The sequence below is a fragment of the Danio rerio genome, chromosome 2 (assembly GCF_049306965.1).
Source record: "Danio rerio strain Tuebingen ecotype United States chromosome 2, GRCz12tu, whole genome shotgun sequence".
NCBI lineage: Eukaryota > Metazoa > Chordata > Actinopteri > Cypriniformes > Danionidae > Danio > Danio rerio.
In genome coordinates, this window is record NC_133177.1 from 55,711,235 (window position 1) to 55,733,615 (window position 22,381).

The following is a 22,381-nucleotide window of genomic DNA, read 5'->3' on the forward strand; positions in this document are numbered from 1 at the left end:
AGCTTATGTTCTTATTATTAAACGAATATTATAATTGTGGCAAAGATAAAAGAAATTAGCTATTAAAAGTAGGCTATTATGTTTAGAAATGTGTTGAAAAATACTTCTTTACATATCCTCGGGGAAATGTATAACAATTATAAAGAGAGCTAGTAATTCTGCATGCAACTTTATGCATACCTTTAATAAAAAGAAAGAAAACAATCCATTAAAAAATGCTTTCATACAAAGTCTTCTGTCCTAGTTTTCAAGTAAATCAGTAAAGGACACAAAGCCGAAAGAAAGTTTCCAGTGCTTCAATAAAGGCGTTCTCTGACCTGCGTTTGACCGTCGATATTTCACGTTTCTGTCTTGCATCACTCAGATAAACTGTTTGAGCACTTCAGCCAAAACATGCGCTCATATTCAATGATTTTTAGACGCATTAAATATATCGGCGTTTGACGTAAACAGGTTTCAACATTCAGTGTTCACAGGATTATTGATTGGCTTTTAACGGATTGTTTCGATGGCAGTTTGGAAATGTTAGCAAACAAACGGTTGAGCTAGCTCGTAACTTCTTCCACATAGCAAACAAAAATAACCCTGTTTAAAAGCCAAAACTAAAGTTGTGTTGAGTTATAGCACAACCTGGTGTTGAAAATAGGTTTCACAGGAAGCATCTTTGGTTTCCCAAAGTAAATAAAATAGCCGAACATGGGGATCGGAGCTTAAGTTATTTTAGAAACAATCCTCTTTCATTTTAGATGGGCATATCACTTTAAATTGACTTATTTTATATCTCGCATAGATAAACAGTTGATTGTTTTAAACCATTTTTAATTAATTTAACCAATATTCAGGTCTGGCAGTGACGGAGCACTTTTGGCTTAGCTATAACGTTAGCTTAGCATATATAGAGCAAACCTCACTTACTGTATTTCATAGATATACACTAAATATCTATGAGTAGTGTGAAGCTGCAGAGCCGGAGACACGCTCAAACCTGCACTTTTCTATCGTTTTCTCAGACAATGCCATCTGCTGTTGGGTTGGGTGAAGCGGCAGGACCCAACTGCATGCTCAGACCAACATTTCTAGCAAGTAGCAACATCGTTTCAATTATTGAATCATGGATGCCCTTCCAGCTGCAACCCATCACTGAGGAACACATACAATGTCAATTTTAGCATACCTAATTTACCTCTACGTCTTTGCACTTGTGGGGGAAACCGGAGCACCCGGAGGAAACCCACGCAAACACGGGGAGATGCAACTCCACAATGCCAACTGACCTTCTTGCTGTGAGGCGAAAGTGCTACCCACTGCGCCACCGCGTCGCCACATCAAACAGAAGCATGAGTAAGGTTATTGATTTTATTAAAGTGATTACTGAAAATGACCAGGTTTATGGCATAAATCAACGTGGCATCTTATTACATCAACAAACAATTATTTCAGCGTTTCACTTGATCAAAATTAGTCAAAAGATAGCATATGATATTTACAGCTTACTCTTATTTTCTGCATTATTTACCATTCTGGGACACTTTTCTAGCAATGTTTGCTGGCAAAATAAAAAACGTTAAAGTAAAAAAATCTTTCGTTTTCATTTCACTTAGTCCCTTTATTTATTATGGGTCATTGCAGCGAAATTAACCGCCAACTTATGAAGTACGTTATGCAACGGATGCCCTTCACCTGCAACCCTTAACGGGGAAACATCCATATACACTCATTCACACTCATACGCTACGGACATTTTAGCTTACCCAATTCACCTGTACCGCATGTCTTTGGACTGTGGGGGAAACCGGAGCACCCGGAGGAAACCCACACGAACAAAGGGAGAACATACAAACTCCACACAGAAATGCCGACTGACCCAGCTGAGGCTCGAACCAGCAACCTTCTTACTGTGAGGCGACAGCACTACCTACTGCGCCACCGCATCACCCTGATCCTAAGCAGTATATTGAAAAACTAAAAGATCTTACAAATTAAAAAGCTATAAGGATGTATGCAATTGTATGAAATTGTTTTCTTTTATATAAAAGTTTAACTCTCTGGTGATTTGTTCCTTCAGTATTAATGTAAAAAAAGAAATCAGTACTGTATTCTTCATGTTTGTATGCTAGTGTTGTTGTGCAATGATAATAAAACTAATTAATATAATTTCATTAGTTCACACTACGCTGATGATTGATTATAAAGTGTGTTTGGCATGCTGTCCCTGGGAGAGAGCCCTGAGCTCAGAAGATCCTTTAGTCCTTGGCTCCCTCCCGTTAGCAGGTCGAGGCGAGATTGAGCCATAAACTGTAGAAAGATCTAGATGTAGTATTCGTGATGTCACCCATAGATTTCTGAAGAACGCAAAAAGAAGCTACAAGTGGGGTTAACCGGCACCATTTTGTTCGCGCGTCATTGCACCGACCAGGGAATACCAAACAAGGGCAAAGAGGCGGAGCTACAGACGCCCGCTAGCATTTTGCTTAGACAGGCTTTTCTTGGAAGAAACGCTTAATACTTCATAGCCTGCGACTCGTTTGTGTTCTGACCACATGTGCTTGGTTGTATACTATATCAATAAGGTGTTTAGCCTTTTTAAAAACCCTGCTGTACCACACTGAGCCACTAAACATTGTTCTTATGATGTTTTTCTACAGGAGGAAATTACTTTCAAACACTTCAGATATAGTCTGTGTTAGTAAATGCAAGACTACTGATGAAATCAAGGCATAACACTGTATGACAATGCTTCAGATGACTGTTCTAGAGCCCACAGCTAATCAGTCTGTCAGATTCTGGAGTGCTTTACAGGTCTAAAGAAAAATATTAATGATAAATGATCCTTAATAAAACAGACATTGATAGAGATAGGGCTGCTCGATTTTGGGAAAAATCATAATCACGATTATTTTGGTCATAATTGTAATCACGATTATTCCAAACGATTATCAGATGGTCAAAATTATTAGCGCTCCTGAGAATTTTTTTAAAAATAAATATTTCCCAAATGATGTTTAACAGAGCAAGGAATTTTAACAGCATTTCCTCTAATATTTTTCTTCTGGAGAAAGGCTTATTTGTTTTGTTTTGGCTAGAATAAAAGCAAATTTTAATATTTTGAAACCTCTTTTAAGGTCAATATTATTAGCCCCTTTAGGCAATATATACTTTTGATTGTCTGCAGAGGAATCTAGTTATATAATGACTTGCCTAATTACCCTAATTAAGCTTTTGAATCACACTTTGAATTTAAATGTTTGTATTTAAGAAAATATCTACTAAAATATTATGAGCTGTCATCATAGCAAAGATAAAATTAATCGGTTATTAGAAATGAATGATTAAAACTATTATGTTCAGAAATCTTCTTTCCATTAAACAGAAATTGGGGGGAAAAGGGTTGCTAATATTCAGAAGGGCTAATAATTCTGACTTCAACTGCATATATTATTTTCCTCCCTGCAAAGGAAAGAGAAATAAATACAATAAAATAAAAATATGAAACAAACTGTGCTTTTAGCATCTTCACTGTAAGAAAATCACTTTAGCTACAGAAGTCTTCAGTCAAGAGCAAAGAGGGATTTTCTCGTTGTTTTATTAATCATGATAAAACAGGCAGCAGCTGTGCTCTGTCAATTTAATAGTTTTGCTTTCACGTGTCTTTTGATCCTCAACTCGTTTGTTTATTACAAAATGAGGGTTAATATGAATAATCACTAAACACCGCGTTTTGACACCTATTTGAACATTAAAGCGCTCGCATTAATGACTTTAGATGTGTGTGCTCTCTGCTCATCACAATGTGCGAATGAGACCAAGTGCAGACCGCATGCTTCTGACTGTGCACGCCGCACATACATAAGCATGCGGTCCTTTGCGCTTTTAAGAGCAACAAGTGAGGACAACTGGAAAGGGGGCGGTAAATAATGGAATAATCGTTTATCTCGATTAATGTTTTTTCATAATCGCTAGAAGCCATAATCGAAATCAGATTTTCGATTAATTGCACAGCCCTAGATAGAGATGGTATATAAGTATATAATTTCATTCACCTGGGAAATGGAGGCCACATAAATGGTTTGTGAGCACAATTAAGTGCACACAGCATGCCATATCATCTGATAATTGCAGGAATTAATTACAAAAGGTGACTGACTGTCACATAAAACAACACAAAAATACGACGTATATCCTGAGTTCAGCAGCTAATCAGCCGGAATCAGCTGAGGTGAAGTGATGGCGACCAACGAGACCTTACTGTCAATCAAGTGGCCACGCCCTTAATTATGCAGACCTAATAAAACCTAATATAAAGGAAACAGATGAGTTCTGAAAAAATGTACCCCCCTCACAGTTATCACGAAGGGTAATATTAGCTATATGAACCAAAATCATTCTTTGTACCAGGCTGTAAACACCTTTTTTTTCTGCTGTAAAGTTGGCCATTTTGAAAAGTGGGCTCAATAGAAATTTGCTCAATATGGCGCCAGGACTAGCGGAATTCTGATGAATTGCATTAGCTACACAAGGGAGAGCAGGAGGTTGCTGCTTGGTTTGAGCTCAGGTAGATCACGCCTGCCTATTTGTGGCTTATGACAAATTAGGGATAGCTATGAAGAGAAATACTGCTACCTAGGAGCTCGTCTATGCCGGTGCCAATTTGGTTTAGCTAGTTCACTCATGTTGCATGGCTTTAGAAGGTGGGAGGAACCCGGGGGAAACCCACGAAAGCACGATAAGAACTTGTTAACTCTACAAAAACATCGACTGGCTTGGTAAGGATTTGAACCAATGACATTCTTGCTGTGAGGCAACAGTGTTAACCACTGGGCCGCCGTGCAACCCTATCTAGAAAAAGGGAGGAGGAATAGAGGTGGATTCTTCAAAACAAAGATGATTGAGGTATGAAACTACTTATTATTGTAAGGATTCATCTGATTGGTGAATTATGTGTTAGCTAATGCAGGACCAGCTGTGGTCAATCATAAGCATGTGATCCTCTCGAAATAAACTTCACAAAGCAAGTGTTTATGTATAATATAAACAACAGATACAGGTTTATTTATCTCTTTCAACACTGTGTGAAAGTAGTGCTATACACTCAAAATCAGCTTTATTCAAATCTGTCTCAATGAGGGGAAACGATGCGAGGTGTTGTCGATTTTCCAGCTCTTGGGGAACAAAGTGAAATGGTGGTGAAACAGGAAAACTTTAATGTCCGTTTGTTTGGAGGTGTCAGTGTCTTTAGTTTTGAACTCGTGTTGATAAAAGTGGCAGTAAAAGTATCTCAGTCCATTTCTGTGTGGGAGATGATACAGTCAAATCCGTATCTTGCCTCCATTTGCCGGTCACACTGAAAGACAAACAGAGCACAGGATTACACTACAGCAGGGGTTTTCAAAGTGTCAGGGGAGGTGCGGGAAAAAATATTATATAATAAAAATATAATTATTAAGTTTAATTATTATATGTATTTTTTATTATATTTAAATGTTTTAATTAAACAAAGCTAAAAAAATTATACGTCAAAAATAAGAAAACCTTTTTTACCCATAAGGCCATAGCTGTGAATTCGCTTCTGTTTGACAAGCCCGCCAATACAGGTATATGCCTGCTAAAACAATGGATCGGTTTCTGAGACCCCCCGATTCGAAGCCTTCAAGTTCAGGGCTTAAACCCAAAAGACGACGATATGATGATCAGTATTTTAGTTAAGGATTTACGTGGACAGGACCAGCTGTTGAACCACGACCTTTATGTGTGGTTTGTCAAGATATTTTGGCTAATGACAGCATAAGACCTTCTAAACTTCGACTGTTTTGACTGGGATGGACAGTTCTTGGATCTGTTCTATTCATATTGAACCATCATCCTAGTTGTAAAAACGTTATATTAAAATACTTGTTATTACTTTGTAAATGATTGCACTTTCATGCAAATGATGATAAGAGTTAACAGTCTGACATCTGTCTGTGTCTTTATATATACTGTATGTATATATATATATATATATATATATATATATATATATATATATATATATATATATAAATATATATATATAAAATATATTATATATATATATATATATATATATATATATATATATATATATATAAAATATATATATATATATATATATATATATATATATATATATGTGTGTGTGTGTGTGTGTGTGTGTATGTGCGTGCGTGCGTTTGGGAGGAGGGGGGCGCCAACGGATAAGTTGTGTCAAAAGGGAGGCCCACTGTCTTAGACTTTGAAAAACCCTGCACTACAGAAATGAACCAATAAATTCATTTAAAAATGTAAGATAACTTCACATTATAGGTGAGAATTATTGTAATATAGAGCACGTGATGATTGTGAATCAGTTTGTGTGTTTTGATTTTATGCAGTATTTTTCTTTTACCTTTTCTTTTACCTTTACCTGAAATTAATTATCAACTAAATTCATGAACATCACATTTTTTCTAGAGCAACTTTCATAATGTTGCTGATATAGCAAATGTTTATCTTAGAGCTCATAACATAACTCAGCATTATTACATTTAAATACAAATTTACACATGTAGCTTTTTTATAATACCGATAATTTTGACTAATTTGTTAAGAACATAATCTTTCAAGTAAATAATTGCATGTATACTCAGTGTAACGATTCAAACTATTTTTCATGGATAATATCTCCAACCATTTACTTCTATCATGATCTCTTTTCCTTGAAAATATATTACATTATATACATTAAATAGGGGAAATATTTGTACAAAATAAACACATTTAAATTTATAGTTAATAAAAATGATAACAAAAACTATATATTTAGTCAAAATGGTCACTTGTGTACACACACACACACACATATATATATATAACTCCGTCTTTTAAAATCGAAATCAAAAGCGGAATAAAAGCAGGCGTATCAGCGTGCTGCTGCATTGAAATCATACATTATGATTCGATTCATGCCTTCTGATGGTGGTTCTGGGGACATAGCCGCTTTCGCTGTCAATGGCAAATGGTGTTTAGCAGCTTTTGCAAACAAACTGTTATTTCTGAATGCGCTGGGATATAGATGATTTGATGCAAATCTGTTTGTTGAACGTATACTACGTGCCTAAAGCATTCACTCAATGTCAGTAGCTCATTTTTGGCAGAAGTGGCGTTTAGCAGCTTTTGCATCTGAACTCTTCCAATAAAGATATTTAGAAAAATGTTCGAAACTTGTAACTATTGACTTCCATAATAGGAAAAAAAACGCATGAAAATCAATGGTTATAGTTTTCCAACATTTTTCTAAATATCTTAATTTGTGTTTCAACATAAGAACATGTTTGTGACAAGTAAAGGGTGAGTAGAAAAAAACATTTCTTTGGCTGGGTGAACTATCCCTGAATTTAACGGACACTAAATACATGATAAAAAAATAAATAAATAAATCATCTCCTTATACTCATCTTTGTTATATACACTTCATAAAGTAACAGTGGCAGCTCACCAGAATATTCAGCTTGCTTTCTAATTGGCCGACGGATCTGTCAGTCCAGCTGATTGGCTGATTACTCCCAGTGTGTGGGAAACACATGTGCTTCGCTCAGAGTTCAGCTCGGAGGGTCACAAGGACGGATGAAGGGCTTCTGAAAGGCACCTGATGCCCTGGCCCGAGCGTTCAGGGCCCGACCGTGGCATTCTGGGACTGGCCCCGTGCATTCTGGGAAGGGCGGGCTGGGGAGGGGTAGCGGCTGTCTTTCACTAGTCTCACTCCATGGTTAGGAGTGGGTCCTGAGAGGAAAAAACAAAACAGCAACTTGTAGATAGTGGTGGGTAGAGTGAGGCTTCATGATACACTGAAACAAACTACGCAAATGTGTCAAGGCTTAAAACATTTAGAAACCCGTCTCTACAGTGACACCTAGATGTAGTTTTCAAGTATTGCTACGAAACAGAAACCGTTTAGTAAATTCAGTAATTATATCCAATGTTGTATAAAAGGTGATATCAAGTGATTTAATCTTTGAAAAACAAGTAGAAGAATTTCTTTCTTCTGTTGAAACCGAAAGATACTTTGAAAAATGTTGGAAACCTGTAACCATTGACTTACACAGTATTTGTTTTTCCTACTATGGAAGTCAATGGTTACAGTATTCTGACATTTTTTTATTAGACTTCGAAACATTTCAAAACCTGTCTCTACTTTGACACCTAGTGGTCGATTTCAGGTATTGTTAGGGTATTTTTTTCTTTAGTTGAAACCCAAATGAAGATATAAAAAAAATTATTGGAAATCTGTAACCATTGACTTGCATAGTATTTGTTTTTCCTACTATGGAAGTCAATGGTTACAGATTTCTGACACTTTTTGTTAGACTTCGAAATGTTTAGAAACCCGTCTCTACAATGACAACTAGTGGTCGTTTTCAGGTATTGCTCTGAAATAAAAAAAAATCGTTAAGCGAATTCAGTAATTATAACCAACGTTGTATAAGGGTGATGTATTGTATAAGGTTTGAATAAAACAAGTTTGTCTTTGTAACAAGTTTGTAACAAGTTATTTTTTAGAAAAATGTTGGAAACCTGTAACCAGTGACTTGCATAGTATTTGTTTTTCTGACTATGGAAGTCAATGGTTACAGGTTTCTAAAAAAATATTTAGAGTTCAAAACCTGTCTCTACAGTGACACCTAGTGGTCATTTTCAGGTGTTACTCCAAAACAACAAAACCGTTTTGCGAATTCAGTAATTATAATCCATGTCATGTAAGTCATATCCAGTGATTTACCCTTTGATAAACAAGTTTAGATTTCTTTCTTTTTTTGAAACCGAAATGAAGATATTTTGAAAAATGTTGGAAACCTGTAACCATTGACTTGCATAGTATTTGTTTTTCCTAATAGGCTTTGAAATGTTTCAAAACCCACCTCTTCGGCAATTTTAGAAACAATAACCATCATTGCATAAAGGTGATATCAAGTGATTTAGTCTTCGAAAGACATATTTTGGTTACTTTCTTCTGTTAAAACCCAAATTAAGATGTTTTGAAAAATGTTGGAAACCTGTAACCATTGACTTACATAGCATTTGTTTTTCCTACTAGGCTTCAAAATGTTTCAAAACTCTCTAAAGCAAATTTAGAAATTATTGTCCACATTGCATAAAGGTGACCAAGTAATTAAGTATTTGATAAACACTTTGGGTTTCTTTCTTCTGTAGAAACTTAAATGAAGATATTTAGAAAAATGTTGGAAACCTGTAACCATTGACTTGCATAGTATTTGTTTTTCCTACTATGGAAGTCAATGGTTACAGGTTTCTGAATTTTTTGATAAGGCTTCAAAACGTTTCAAAACCAGTCTCTACTGTGACACCTAGTGGTCGTTTTTCACATATTTCTCTGAAACAAAGAAACATTTAAGCGAATTCAGTAATTATAACCAACATTGTATAAAGGTGATGTTTTATAAAAGGTTTAAAAAACAAGTTTGTTTCTTTTTTTCTTCAGTTGAAACCCAAATGTAGATATTTTGAAAAATGTTGGAAACCTGTAACCATTGACTTGCATAGTATTTGTTTTTCCTACTAGGCTTCGAAATGGTTCAAAACCCACCTCTACACCAAATTTAGAAACTTTAACCCACATTGCATAAAGGTGATATCAAGTAATTTAGTCTTTGATAAACAAGTTTGGGTTTCTTTCTTTTGTCGAAACCCAAATCAAAATATTTTGAAAAATGTTAGAAACCTGTAACCATTGACTTGTATAGTATTTGTTTTTCCTATTATGGAAGTCAAGGGTTACAGGGTTCTGACAATTTTATAAGGACTCGAATGGTTTCAAAACCAGTCTGTGACACCTAGTGGTCGTTTTCAGTTATTGTTACAGTTTTTTTTTCTTCAGTTAAAACCCAAATAAAGATGTTTAAAAAAATGTTGGAAACCTGTAACCATTGACTTACATAGTATTTGTTTTTCCTACTATGCTTTGAAATGTTTCAAAACACTCTACAGCAAATTTAGAAATTATAGTCCATGTTGCATAAAGGTGACCAAGTAATTTAGTCTTTTATAAACAAGCTTGAGTTTCTTTCTTCTTTTGAAACCCAAATGGAGATATTTTGATATGAAAGTCAATGGTGACAGGGTTCTGACATTTTTTAGTAGGCTTCAAAACGTTTTGAAACCCGTTTCTACTGTGACACCTAACGGTCATTTTCAGGTACTGCTTTGAAACCGTTTAGTGAATTCAGTACTTAAAATCCACATTGTATAAAGAAGATATTAAGGGATTTAGTCTTTGAAAAACAAATCCAAGTTTCTTCTTTTGAAACCCAATTAAACATATTTTGAAAAATGTGGGAAACCTGTAACCATTGACTTGAACAGTATTTGTTTTTCCTACTATGGAAGTCAATGGTTACAGGTTTCTGATATTTATTTTTATTAGGCTTCCTTCACCATAATACAATAGTAAATAAACCAGATGTCATGACACACTTTCTACTATAAACACAAGCTTGCACCTGTTGCCCAGCCTCCAAGCTCTCTGATTGGTCCACTGCTGTTAAACTGACAGTGATGAGCTGCGCTGCGTTTTAAAATTTGACACATCTAAAAAATCACAATGCTCATGAGTGTGTAACGGTTCCATCCATCAAGCGTGTGTTTACATTGAAAAAACAATAGAAAAACACAAACAATAGAAAATGAAATGCATTCTCTGTGAACGGCCACTAAACTTTCAGACACAGCCAATTAGAAAGTCTGTTTGTTTATCCAAGTTAGCAACAGTAGCTAAGGGGGGCGGGGCTTACTGATAGGTCAAAAGGGAAAAGCATTTGTAGCCGAGAGCGAGATGAGCTCACAGGCCACAGTAAAGGCATCTGCTGTGGCCCAGATTTACAGTAAGCTTTATGAACGTGAGTCAGGAAGGATTTTAAGCGAGTGAGTCAGGACTGACCTAGTGTTTGAGAGCGGGAGACGGGCCGCGGGCAGAGGAGGACAGAGGACGAGGAGCTGCTGGAGAGCCAGGAGACAGAGACTCATGAGACGCTGATGGAGACGGAGATCGCACTTTCTCCTGCAACAACAGAGAGGAAAGAAACTCAGCACTGGGTTTTATAAAAGCTAAAACAACTATCGGATATGAGAAATATGACCCATGTTTTATTTATTTTGCTTTGGGATAAACATTTTCTAATTACATTGCTGTCTGTTTAATTACAGCTTAAAATAATACAAATGGATGCATACGCAACTCATAAACCTTTAAGAAGGTATTAATTTATAAAATAGTCATTCATTTTCCTTCAGCTTAGTGTCTTATTTATCAGAGCATACCACAGTGGAATGAACCGTTAACTATTCAAGCATACAGTTGAAGTCAGAATTATTAGCCCCCTTTTGATTTTTTTTTTTTTTCTTTTTTTAAATATTTCCGAAATTATGTTTAACAGAGCAAGGAAGTTTTCACAGTATGTCTGATAATATTTTTTTTTCTAGAAAAAGTCTTATTTGTTTTATTTCGGCTAGGATAAAAGCAGTTTTTAATTTTTTAAAAACTATTTTTGGGACAAAATGATTAGCCCCTTTAAGCAATTTTTTTTTTCCGATAGTCTACAGAAAAAAACATCGTTATAGAATAACTTACCTAATTACCCTAACCTGCCTAGTTCACCTTATAAACCTAGTTAAGCCTTTAAATGTCACTTTAAGCTGTATAGAAGTGTCTTGAAAAATATCTAGTAAAATATTATTTACTGTCATCATGGAAAAGATCAAATTAATCAGTTATTAGAAATGAGTTATTAAAAGACTAGATTAAAGACCTATCTGTTTAGTAAAGCATACACTCAATGCATCACCTAGCGGGTTCCACACAGGCTTCTGCATCTTGCTTATATACACTATGAACAGCAGCTACGCTAATTATTCTCTTTATTCTCTATTTTCACCTGGGGATACTCATCCCGAGGTCCTCAGATTATGCGGAGTCACTGATTGGATCCAAGACCAGCGACGTGATGATCCCAAGGATTCCATATCCGGGACCAGGCCATATCCTGAGCTGCTGCTGCGCTGATGGTCGTGGGGAGTGGAGAACATGAGTCTGATTCCAGCGATGCTCCAGGGACAGACGAGTCTTCGCTGAGGCCATCTTCCAGCCTAAACCACGGTGAATGAAGTTCTGCACAAGACTTTTGGCCAGTGGAGAAATTAAAATGGTCGTGCCATACTGAGTCTGGTTCTCTCAAGGTTTTTTTTCTTCACTCCCATCAGGTGAAGTTTTTTTTCCCTCTCCGCTGTTGCCACTGCCTCGCATGGTTCAGGATTGGTAGAGCTACGCATCGATGAATTGGCTCTTCAGTGTTTGAACTCTCAGTAATGATTAAATCACACTGAACTGAGCTAAACTGAACTGAACTGAACTGAACTTAAACACTAAAACCTGAACCACACTGTTCCAGTTACTGAACTACACTGTTCCAGTTACTATGACCATTTACGTGAAGCTGCTTTGACACAATCTACATTGTAAAAGCGCTATACAAATAAAGCTGAATTGAATTGAAAAACTATTATGCTTAGAAAAGTGCTGAAACAATCTTCCCTCCATCAAACAAAAATTGGGGAAAAAAATAAACAGGGGCGCTTATAATTTAGGGGGCTAATAATTCTGACTTCAGGTATGTTTTACGCAGCGGATGCCGTTCCAGCCACAACCCAGCGTTGGGAAACATCCAAACACTCTCACATTCACTCATACACTACTTTTCGCATTCGCATTTTAATAGGTGTAATTATTTTTAAGTCTGTGTTCACCATTCTAATGAGTTTTTATTGGGTTCATATATTTATATTGGGTCAATATAATTAATATTGAAATTATTGGGTTAATGTAGTTAATAATATTTAATAAAAAGTCAATTTTATTTAATAAACACATTTGTATTAAGTTGTATACACTCACTGGCCACTTTATTAGGTACACCTGTCCAACTGCTCATTAACGCTGATTTCTAATCAGCCAATCACATGGCAGCAACTCAATGCATTTAGGCATGTAGACATCTACTGCAGTTCAAACCGAGCATCAGAATGGGGAAGAAAGGTGATTTGAACGTGGCACGGTTGTTTGTGTTAGACGGGCTGGTCTAAGTATTTGCTCTCATGTCAATATGGAGCGAAATCTCTGAGGAATATTTCTAGTACATTGTTGAATCTATGCCACGAAGGGTCCAACCTGGTACTAGTAAGGTGTACCTAACAAAGTGGCCGGTGAGTATATATAGGTACTGTAATCTTAACAATAATATAGTGCTATTATTATTGTATTTTCTAAATTTCAGATTTATTTTTAATAACTATTTTAAAATAAAGTAAAAAGTGTGTTCTATTAATTACATACAGTATATATATTTAGTAATCATAAAAGTATGGGTAACACTTAGCAATAAGGTTGTATTAGTTAATGTAAGTTAATGCATTTACTAACATGAACAAACAATGAACAATACATTCATTACAGTCTTTGTTCATGTTAGTTAATGAAAATACAGTCATTCATTGTTAGTTCATGTTAACGCAATGCAATAATTAATGTAAACAAGCATGAATTTAGATAGAATAACACATTAGTAAATGTTAAATTAATGATGAATGAATGAGTAAATGATTAATTAATGCTAGACAAGTATTGTTCATACTTAGTTCATGTTAGTAAATACATTAACTAATGAAACCTTATTGTACAGTGTGACCAAAGTATGCAATCATTTATTTGAATTTTACCAAAAACTTGGCAATAACAATCTTTTTCTGGAACACTTCTTACATAAGTGTTATTAGTCAAACAAAACCAGCTGAATTCACAGAAACCAAACAATGTAAGAATTGTAATGTAAGAAACTGTTATTAGGACAAATTTTGTTTCATTCATTCATTTTTCTTCGGCTTAGTCCCTTATTTATCAGGGGTCGCCACAGCGGAATGAACCGCCAACTATTTCAGCATATGTTTTACACCATTCCAGCCACAACCTAGCACTGGGAAACACCCATACACTCTCACATTCACACACACACACTTATACACTACGGCCAGTTTAGTTCATCCAATTCATCTATAGTGCATGTGTTTGGACTGTAGGGGGAAACCGGAGCACCCGATGGAAACAGAGGAGAACATGCAAACTTGCAAACACAGAAATGCAACTGACCCAGCTGGGACTCGAACCAGCGACCTTCTTGCTGTGAGGCGGCAGTGGTAACCACTGAGCCAACATGCCACCTACAAGTTTTGCTTTTCTTTTTTAAAAGATCATTTATTTTACCCATTTTCATTTTCCGGAAGCAAAACGAAAACAAAAAAATTTTAATCTAAATTTATTTAAAATGTAAAAAATGAGCTGATCCGCACCTGGGTTGGGCTCTTGCAGAGCGCAGGTGAGCGAGGCTGAGACGGAGGAGAGGATGAACCTTCTCTGGACGGATTTTTGCACAGCACCGGAGAACTGTTTAACCCGTTCCCTTCAGTAGACCTGGGAGAAACTCCAGCAGGAGACAAGCTTTTCTGCAAACACACACACAATACAGAACATCTTCACAAACTTCACTCTAATCATAAGTCAAAAAATAGTCTAATATAATGCTTTTCTTCAGGAAAAAGTCTTTAGTTTGGCTGCAATATAAATTTTTTTTTAAAATGGTCCTACTTCATATTAAGTGGCCTTAACTAATATGTACTTACACAGGTGTTAATAGTTTGTTACAATGTACTTATTGTGTAAATACATGTATTTACTGTGATTAAATACATGTATGTAATTACATCTGTAATTAACTTTTGTAATTACATTTGTAAATACACTGTTGACCATCCCTTACACCTTAACCCACCCTTAAACCTACCCAACACCACCAAACCTGTCCATAACACAACCTCTATCCCAACTCTAAAGCACCACAAGTGTTCTCAAATACATTATAAACACAGTAAGTTCATTGTATTTATTTTTTTGATGTAAGTACATAGTAGTTAAGGACACTTAATATAAAGTGGGACCTTAAAAACAGACACACGCTCAGAAATAAAGGTACTGTGACTGGGGTGGTACCTCTTCAAAAGGTACACATTTGTACTTGAAGGGTCCATATTGGTACCTCAAAAGTATATATTAGTACCTAAAAATTTAAGAGGAACACTTTTGTACCTTTTAGGTACTAAAATGTGCCCTTGAGGTAATAATATAGACCTCTTTGGATCAAATTTGTACCTTTTGAAAAGGTACCACCCCAGTGACAGCTCGCGTACCTTTATTTCTGAGAGTGTAAGGTCAATAATATTAGCCCGTTATGAAATGATTGTTTTCAATTGTTTACAGAACAAAACACTATTGTCTGACTTACAGACAATAATTGCCTATTTAACCTAATAACCTATATAACCAAAGTCTTGTGGCCTATCCAAGTTTTAGGAACAACAAATAATAACTTGACTTCAAGTTGATCATTTGGTATCAGAAGTGGCTTATATGAAAGGCAAAGACCTCTAGATTACGCTTATTTTACCACAATTAAATTTAATCATGCCTTGATTTTTAATTCTTTAATTAGGACAGTCTGACTTTGCTAAGACAAAAGTCTTGTCACTTAACAGAAATAATGTCCAGTATAGAATATAAAAGTCATGCTGCAGTGGAGAAAGAATGAATATTGTGTCTGACTCCATCATGAGCTTGGAGGACTGCATCCACACATCTCTGCAATGACTCAAATCACTTATTAATAAAGTCATCTGGAATGGCAAAGAAAGCGTTCTTGCAGGACTCCCAGAGTTCATCAAGATTCTTTGGCTTCATCTTCAAAGCCTCCTTCTTCATTTTACCCTAGACATGGTCAATAATGTTCATGTCTGATGACTGGGCTGGCCAATCCTGGAGCAGCTTGACCTTCTTTGCTTTCAGGAACTTTGATGTGGAGGCTGAAGTATGAGGAGCGCTATCCTGCTGAAGAATTTGCCCTCTCCTCCTCTCCTGTGGTTTGTAATGTAATGGGCAGCACAAATGTCTTGATACCTCAGGCTGTTGATGTTGCCATTCACTCTGCAGATCTCTCGCACACCCACATACAGAATGCAACCTCAATCCAAGATTTTTCCTTCACCAAACTTGACTGATATCTGTGAGAATCTTGGGTCCATGCTGGTTTCAGTAGGTCTACTGCAGTATTTGTGATGATTGGGATGCAGCTCAACAGGTGATTCATTGGAAATATCTACCTTCTGACACTTTTCCAAATGATTAACTAGAAGTCCAGTTATTACTTGTTTCTGTACAACTGGGATCGACAACAAATTTTGTCAGGTAGTGTACTGAACAAAGATGTTTGCAAATGCTTGTTCTCAGCAAGTTAAAAAGCAAAAGAACAAAAAAAACAAAACAATAAAGACTGTACACCACAAGATCGCAAATCAATGGCATGTCGTGCATCAGAATATTAATGAATATGGACCAATTAGCTATGAGATACTTTTCAGAAACAGATAAATAAATTAATTATATGTATCCGACTTTATCCATTTATTTTCTTAATTAAATCTGTTGGTGAACATATGATGTTCATTACAGTATAATTTTGTATAATGGGAGAAGGAGAGAGTATCTGTTTTCACACCTCTTTAGCGCCGTCTCTTCTGAGAGTGTCTTCATTTTTATTGCCGCTTTCCTGCAGGAAAAACAGAAGATCAGATCAAGGCAATAATACTTTATCTAAACACTAAAAACAACAGGAATGTCTCAGATCTCCAGGTTCTCAGGTGGAAACTAACTCAAATGTGTGTCATTTGAAGCAATAAGATAAAAAAATGGAATAATAATAAATGCTTACGAAAATAAATAACTAAAAGCAACTAATGAAAGAACACATAACAAAATATACAAAAATAACAGAGAAGAGAAATTCACTAAAAATGAAACAAGTAAAATAAGAACCTAAAAGATAGAAATAAAAGCTTATTTAAAATATGAATAATACTGTATTTGTATACAGAAATTTCATAAATTAACAATGAGGATGATAATATGATAATATTATTATGTTAAAAATAAAACTGCAAACTAAATATATATAAATATTTATATATATATATATATATATATATATATATATATATATATATATATATATATATATATATATATAGATTAAATTAATAGATTAAATTTTCTCAATTTAGATTAACTACATATCTGCTTGTAAATGGACTACATATTCAGTCATGCCACACACACACACACACACACACCTGCTTCCTCATTTAGACTGATTACACTCTCACCACCTGATGATTGTCAAAGACTGATTACACACAGTATTTAAGCAGCACACACACTCATTTTACATTGCTGAGTCTTGTTATCTGTCACTAGTAACACTACAACGCGTTTTCCCAGTCTGGTTATCTTGTGTACCAACCGTTAGCCTTGTTAGCCTCTTTGTCTTTGCCTGCCGCCTACCTTTCTGACCTCTAGCCTGTATTTGACTATGATTCTGGACTGTCTCCAAATACCTGTTTGCACCTGTGTTGACCATCGCTTGCCTGACTTTGAATAAACCTGCATTTGGATCTTACCTCAGTTGTTGGTGTTACTCCCCACGTTACAAATGTAGATTAAAATGGCTCATTTAAATTCCGCTGAAGACATTCAGAAAATGTGTGCTACCCCAATAATGACTAAATGTAAGTCTTTGAGAACGGGTTTCTCAAGCCAGGTGGCGCATTAGACCAGGGGCTTATCTCCTGTTTCCAAAATGCATCACAAACTGCTTGAGAAACTGTTCTACTATGACAACTGGTGATGAAAATAAATGATGTTCAATAAGATGTACTTGTGTTTACTAACTGTATATTTACACATGAAGTTTGAACTGTCGGCCTACATAAACTCCAAACAGTGATTATTGATGACCTTAATTCGACTAAAGTCATAACTGAACTAAACAGAAATGGAATTAAGACATGTGGAGTATGTATATAATAGTGGCATTACTGAAGTAAACACCGCAATCAAACTATTACCATCATATAGGGCTTTTCGCCATATTTTCCGACAAGATCCACACAAGCGCCTGTCAGTAAAGGACCGCACACACACACACACACAAAGAAGTTTTCTTCTTTCCATTTAGCGCGCGTTATTAAATTCCGTAACACTCTCACCAGTCCTTACTCCCTATTTGTGTCTAATACCCCAGATTGTCACGGGGGGCATGAATGAAATGTTCATGAGTGAATCTGAAGCTGCCGAACTGCAGTTATAGTCACCCAAAATTACAGGAAACTCTTACATGAAAGCACTTCAAGTAAACACCTTAATTATATTATTGTCAATTAGGGAAAATTACTATTATTACAGATGTCCATGTAAGGTTAGTCAGTAGTGTCTTCGAAGTAAAAGAAAGATCCAGGTATATATATATATATATATAAATATATATATATATATATATATATATATATATATATATATATATATATATATATATATATATATATATATATATATATATATATACATACATACATACATACATACATACATACATACATACATACACACACATAGGCATAGATATATTTCAGAAAATCTTTATATATTATACATGTTTATACGAATTATATCTAAATTGTAACAAAATGCAACAAAATAGTTTTGTACTTTTTGTTTCTATAGATCTGTGTGTATCACATAAACATAATAAATGTATATAAATATATATATATATATAATACATACAAAGTGGTTCATTCCACTGTGGCAACCCCAGATTTATAAAGAGACTAAGTCGACACGAAAATGAATGACTATATTATGTCAAAACAAACTTTAATTGTGAAAATTTTGCAATAAATTTTTGCCCAGCACTAATTAAAAACAATTAATTTTATTTCAGCTGGTGCTAGTTTTACTTAGTTTAGCTTGAATTTGTCAAATAAAATACAAAAATAGAAACTAATACTACATTAGAAGACAAAAAATGACTATGTGAGCCATTACTGTGACATAACTTTCAAAAAAAAATTCAATTCATAAAAACTACAATTGCATCCAAGTAAAAAGCAAAATAGCATTTATTTTCTAATTTCCCAGCTTTAAATATAAATACTTACTGTCGACTAGTTTGTGTCAGTGTTTGTGTCACTCCAAGCACACAGTGAGAAACCTCTGAGATTTATTAATACTTAAAAACCTGAAAAATGCACTATGAGCAAGGAAAAAGCCTGATCTGTGCAGTTTCCCTCTGATTCGGCGAGTAAATTTACAAGTCGGTGATCAGGGATGAAATGATATGACTTTAAATAAATAATGAGCATTAATATTCAATAGCAAAGTCTGCTGATCAACGTGAAGCACGAGTGAAAAATCACAGACTTCAGGAACACCTTTATGTTTCTGGTTGTACAGATAGCTCTTTTATATGTGTTTATACAGCCTGATCTCACAAGGAAACGTAAGTATTTTACGTTTTGTCAGTTTAGTGACTAATTCGTACGACTTTGTACGAGTTCAGTTGTATGAAAATGTATGATTTTAAAAAAGAGGCGTGGCACCCAACCCCACCCCTAACCCCAACCGTCATTGGGTCATGAGAAAACCGCACTAAATTTTACGAATTAGATTGTACGAATTCCTAAGAAGTAATCAAAAAGTTACGAATTGCTGTGAGATTGCGCTGGTTTACACGTTGTACTTTATTTCTACAGCCACAAACTCCATATCGAAAGTCTTTAAATATTTTATATTTGCTTTCATTTTCTGTTGCATAACTACTATTTCTCCATGATTTAGATTGTTAAAAACATCTATTGTTACTATTTTTACTTTGTTTTGTTATTGTTGTAACTATTTCAAGCTCAATAATCGTTGTGTAAGTGTCTCACTGGATATCCTCACACTGTGTATTGGTAGGTAGGTTACTTTATTTATACCCGAAGGTAGATTTGGTTTGCAGTCAAGAGTCCTCATTTTGCCACACAAAGGAACTCACACAGTAACAACAACAAATGCACATTAAGGGCTCTATTTTGACGGTCCATGTGCAGAGCGCAAAACGCAGGGCGCTAACACTTTCAGGGCGTGCAGAACGCATTTTTGCTAATTTACGGACGGGAAAATGCGCTTTGAGCCCAGGTGCATGGTCTAAAAGGGTTGAGTTTATTTTCTTAATGAGTTATAGGTGTGTTTTGAGAATAAACCAATTAGTCTCATCTCCCATTACCTTTAAGACCCAGCTGCGTCACGCCAAGAGCGCATTCGCTATTTACAGGACGCAAAGTAACTCTAAGTGGAAAAAATGAGCATTTCACTAGCAAACAGTTAACAGTTGACAGTTTTTTAACAGAAAACTGTTAAACAGAGCATCTACTGCGTGAGAATGAGAGATAATGGAAATACTTTCACATTCGCTCTTGGATAGGGAAACCTTTACACACAGACATCAGTTAGCCTATAAATAATTAATTTAGTTTGTTAAGTGCAAAGATTTGTTTCAAAACTATTTCTAAATTCAGTTCTAATTTCCAGCAAACTAATAAATGAACAAAAATGACCAAGTGTGGTCAAAATACTGAGTTATTTCCAAATACACCTGCCATGCCCCATATGGTCTAAAACCTGACAGGTGGGCAAATCTAAGCTTTTTTTAAATAAAACAAATATAAATATGGATATAATAAATAATACTGCTAATAATAACAACATTATACAAAAGCAAATTGTTATGAATGAACTGAAAAAGCCTCCCGAGATGAAGAAGACATAAAAGCAGTGGTTTTTCATATTTATGTAGGCTAGAAAATAATATGTTTTGTAATATTTAATCCTTTATATATTCTATATCTATTCTTATTATATACTATATATATCCTTAATATTTATTGTTTTTTCATATGTAAAGATATTTGCCTATTGCTCTCTTGTGCGTATTAGGCAGTGTGTAAGCGAGGCGCAACTCTGCGCCGGAGTTTAGACCAGGTTAGTTTTGATCTAATGAAAAATCTATTATAGTTTCTCAAAATAGCGACGCACCAGCGGTCCGCCTCAGAACGCCTTCCTTTCTATTTTTTATAGAAAAATGAGCGCTAATGCATTTGCTATTTAAACAGCGTAGCGCAACGCCTCAAAACGACTCTTGCGCCAAGCTGAAACTACCAAAAGACTATTGCGCCGGGTGTATGATAGGGCCCAAAGACATAAAACGTAAACATAAAGAATAAATAAATAATCACTTTAAGTGTCCCCCCCCCCTCCCCCAAGTAAATGTTTAAAATGATCTAAAATATACAAGTCACCGAAACACCTCTGCTTTAGTCTGTGCCTAATTTAAATGTCTAATGGCTGCTGGTATGAAGCTATTTTTGTATCGTTTCGTTCTACAGCTTAATACTAGAAACCTGCGACCGGAAGGAAGAAGCTGAAACTTTGAGTGTAGGGGATGAGCAGTGTCACCTAAAATTAAATTTGTGATTCTCTTTAGCTGCCTAGTGTACACAGCCTCTAGATTGGCTAGTGACACCCCGGTCAGCTTACTGGACCACTTCACTATTTGATTTAGTGAGTTTTTATTTTTGAGGGAAATATTCTGTATGACTCTGTATGTGACAAATAAATTGTGAATTAGAAATGAGCTGGAATGTGTGTTTAGAGAATCAGAGGCTGTGTGTTTTTGACTGACCCGCCGTGTACGTCCTGCGTCTGAGCTGCTCCGTTTACTGTCCAGATCAGAGTGAGAGGAAGAGGAGGAGGAAGGAGGAGGAAGAGCCAGACGCAGACCCACTGACCGATGACCCACCGGTGAACCACTGCCGCTCTGAAACACACACACAATATTCATGACAGAAACGCGCTGTAACCTCACACTGTGCAGTACAGATCATTCAAACTACAGCTATATAAAAACAATTAAAATCGATTAAACTCAAAAATTTAAATAACATAAATGTTTATGAATTAAGACATTTTCGTATTAAAATATTTTTTTTCCCTAACATATTCACTGGGGTGTTTTTATTTTGGCACTGTGACCTTAAGTTATTTTATTAGATTAGATTCAGTTTTGGCTTTGGTACTGACTATATATATATATATATATATATATATATATATATATATATATATATATATATATATATATAACATATATATATGTAAAGTGTTAGTGTATGTAAACTTCTGGTTTCAACTATATATAAGATTTGTGTATATACATTGTATTAGTCAGTTATAAACAATATAAATATACTAAATAATGATAAAAATTATATATGTGAGCAATATCACGAGTGACAGTGCGATGTGACTGTATATTGTCAATGGTGGGAGGTCGTGCATCGC

The 22,381-nt window shown here is 35.3% G+C and overlaps 1 protein-coding gene across 2 annotated transcripts in view; it reads right to left on the minus strand.

Moving 5' to 3' along the window:
• Positions 1-5,015: 5,015 nt before the first annotated feature.
• Positions 5,016-22,381, minus strand: part of tle2c (TLE family member 2, transcriptional corepressor c) — a 67,054-nt gene continuing 49,688 nt past the window's right edge. Inside the window, exons 9-14 of one of the 2 annotated variants that reach the window (XM_009298918.4) lie at positions 21,723-21,857; positions 16,662-16,712; positions 14,407-14,559; positions 10,949-11,068; positions 7,493-7,776; positions 5,016-5,341 (exon numbers count right to left, since the gene is read on the minus strand). In XM_009298918.4, coding sequence (XP_009297193.2) covers positions 10,949-11,068; positions 14,407-14,559; positions 16,662-16,712; positions 21,723-21,857 — 459 coding nt within the window. In that variant the 3' untranslated portion in view covers positions 5,016-5,341; positions 7,493-7,776. 2 annotated transcript variants of the gene reach the window in all.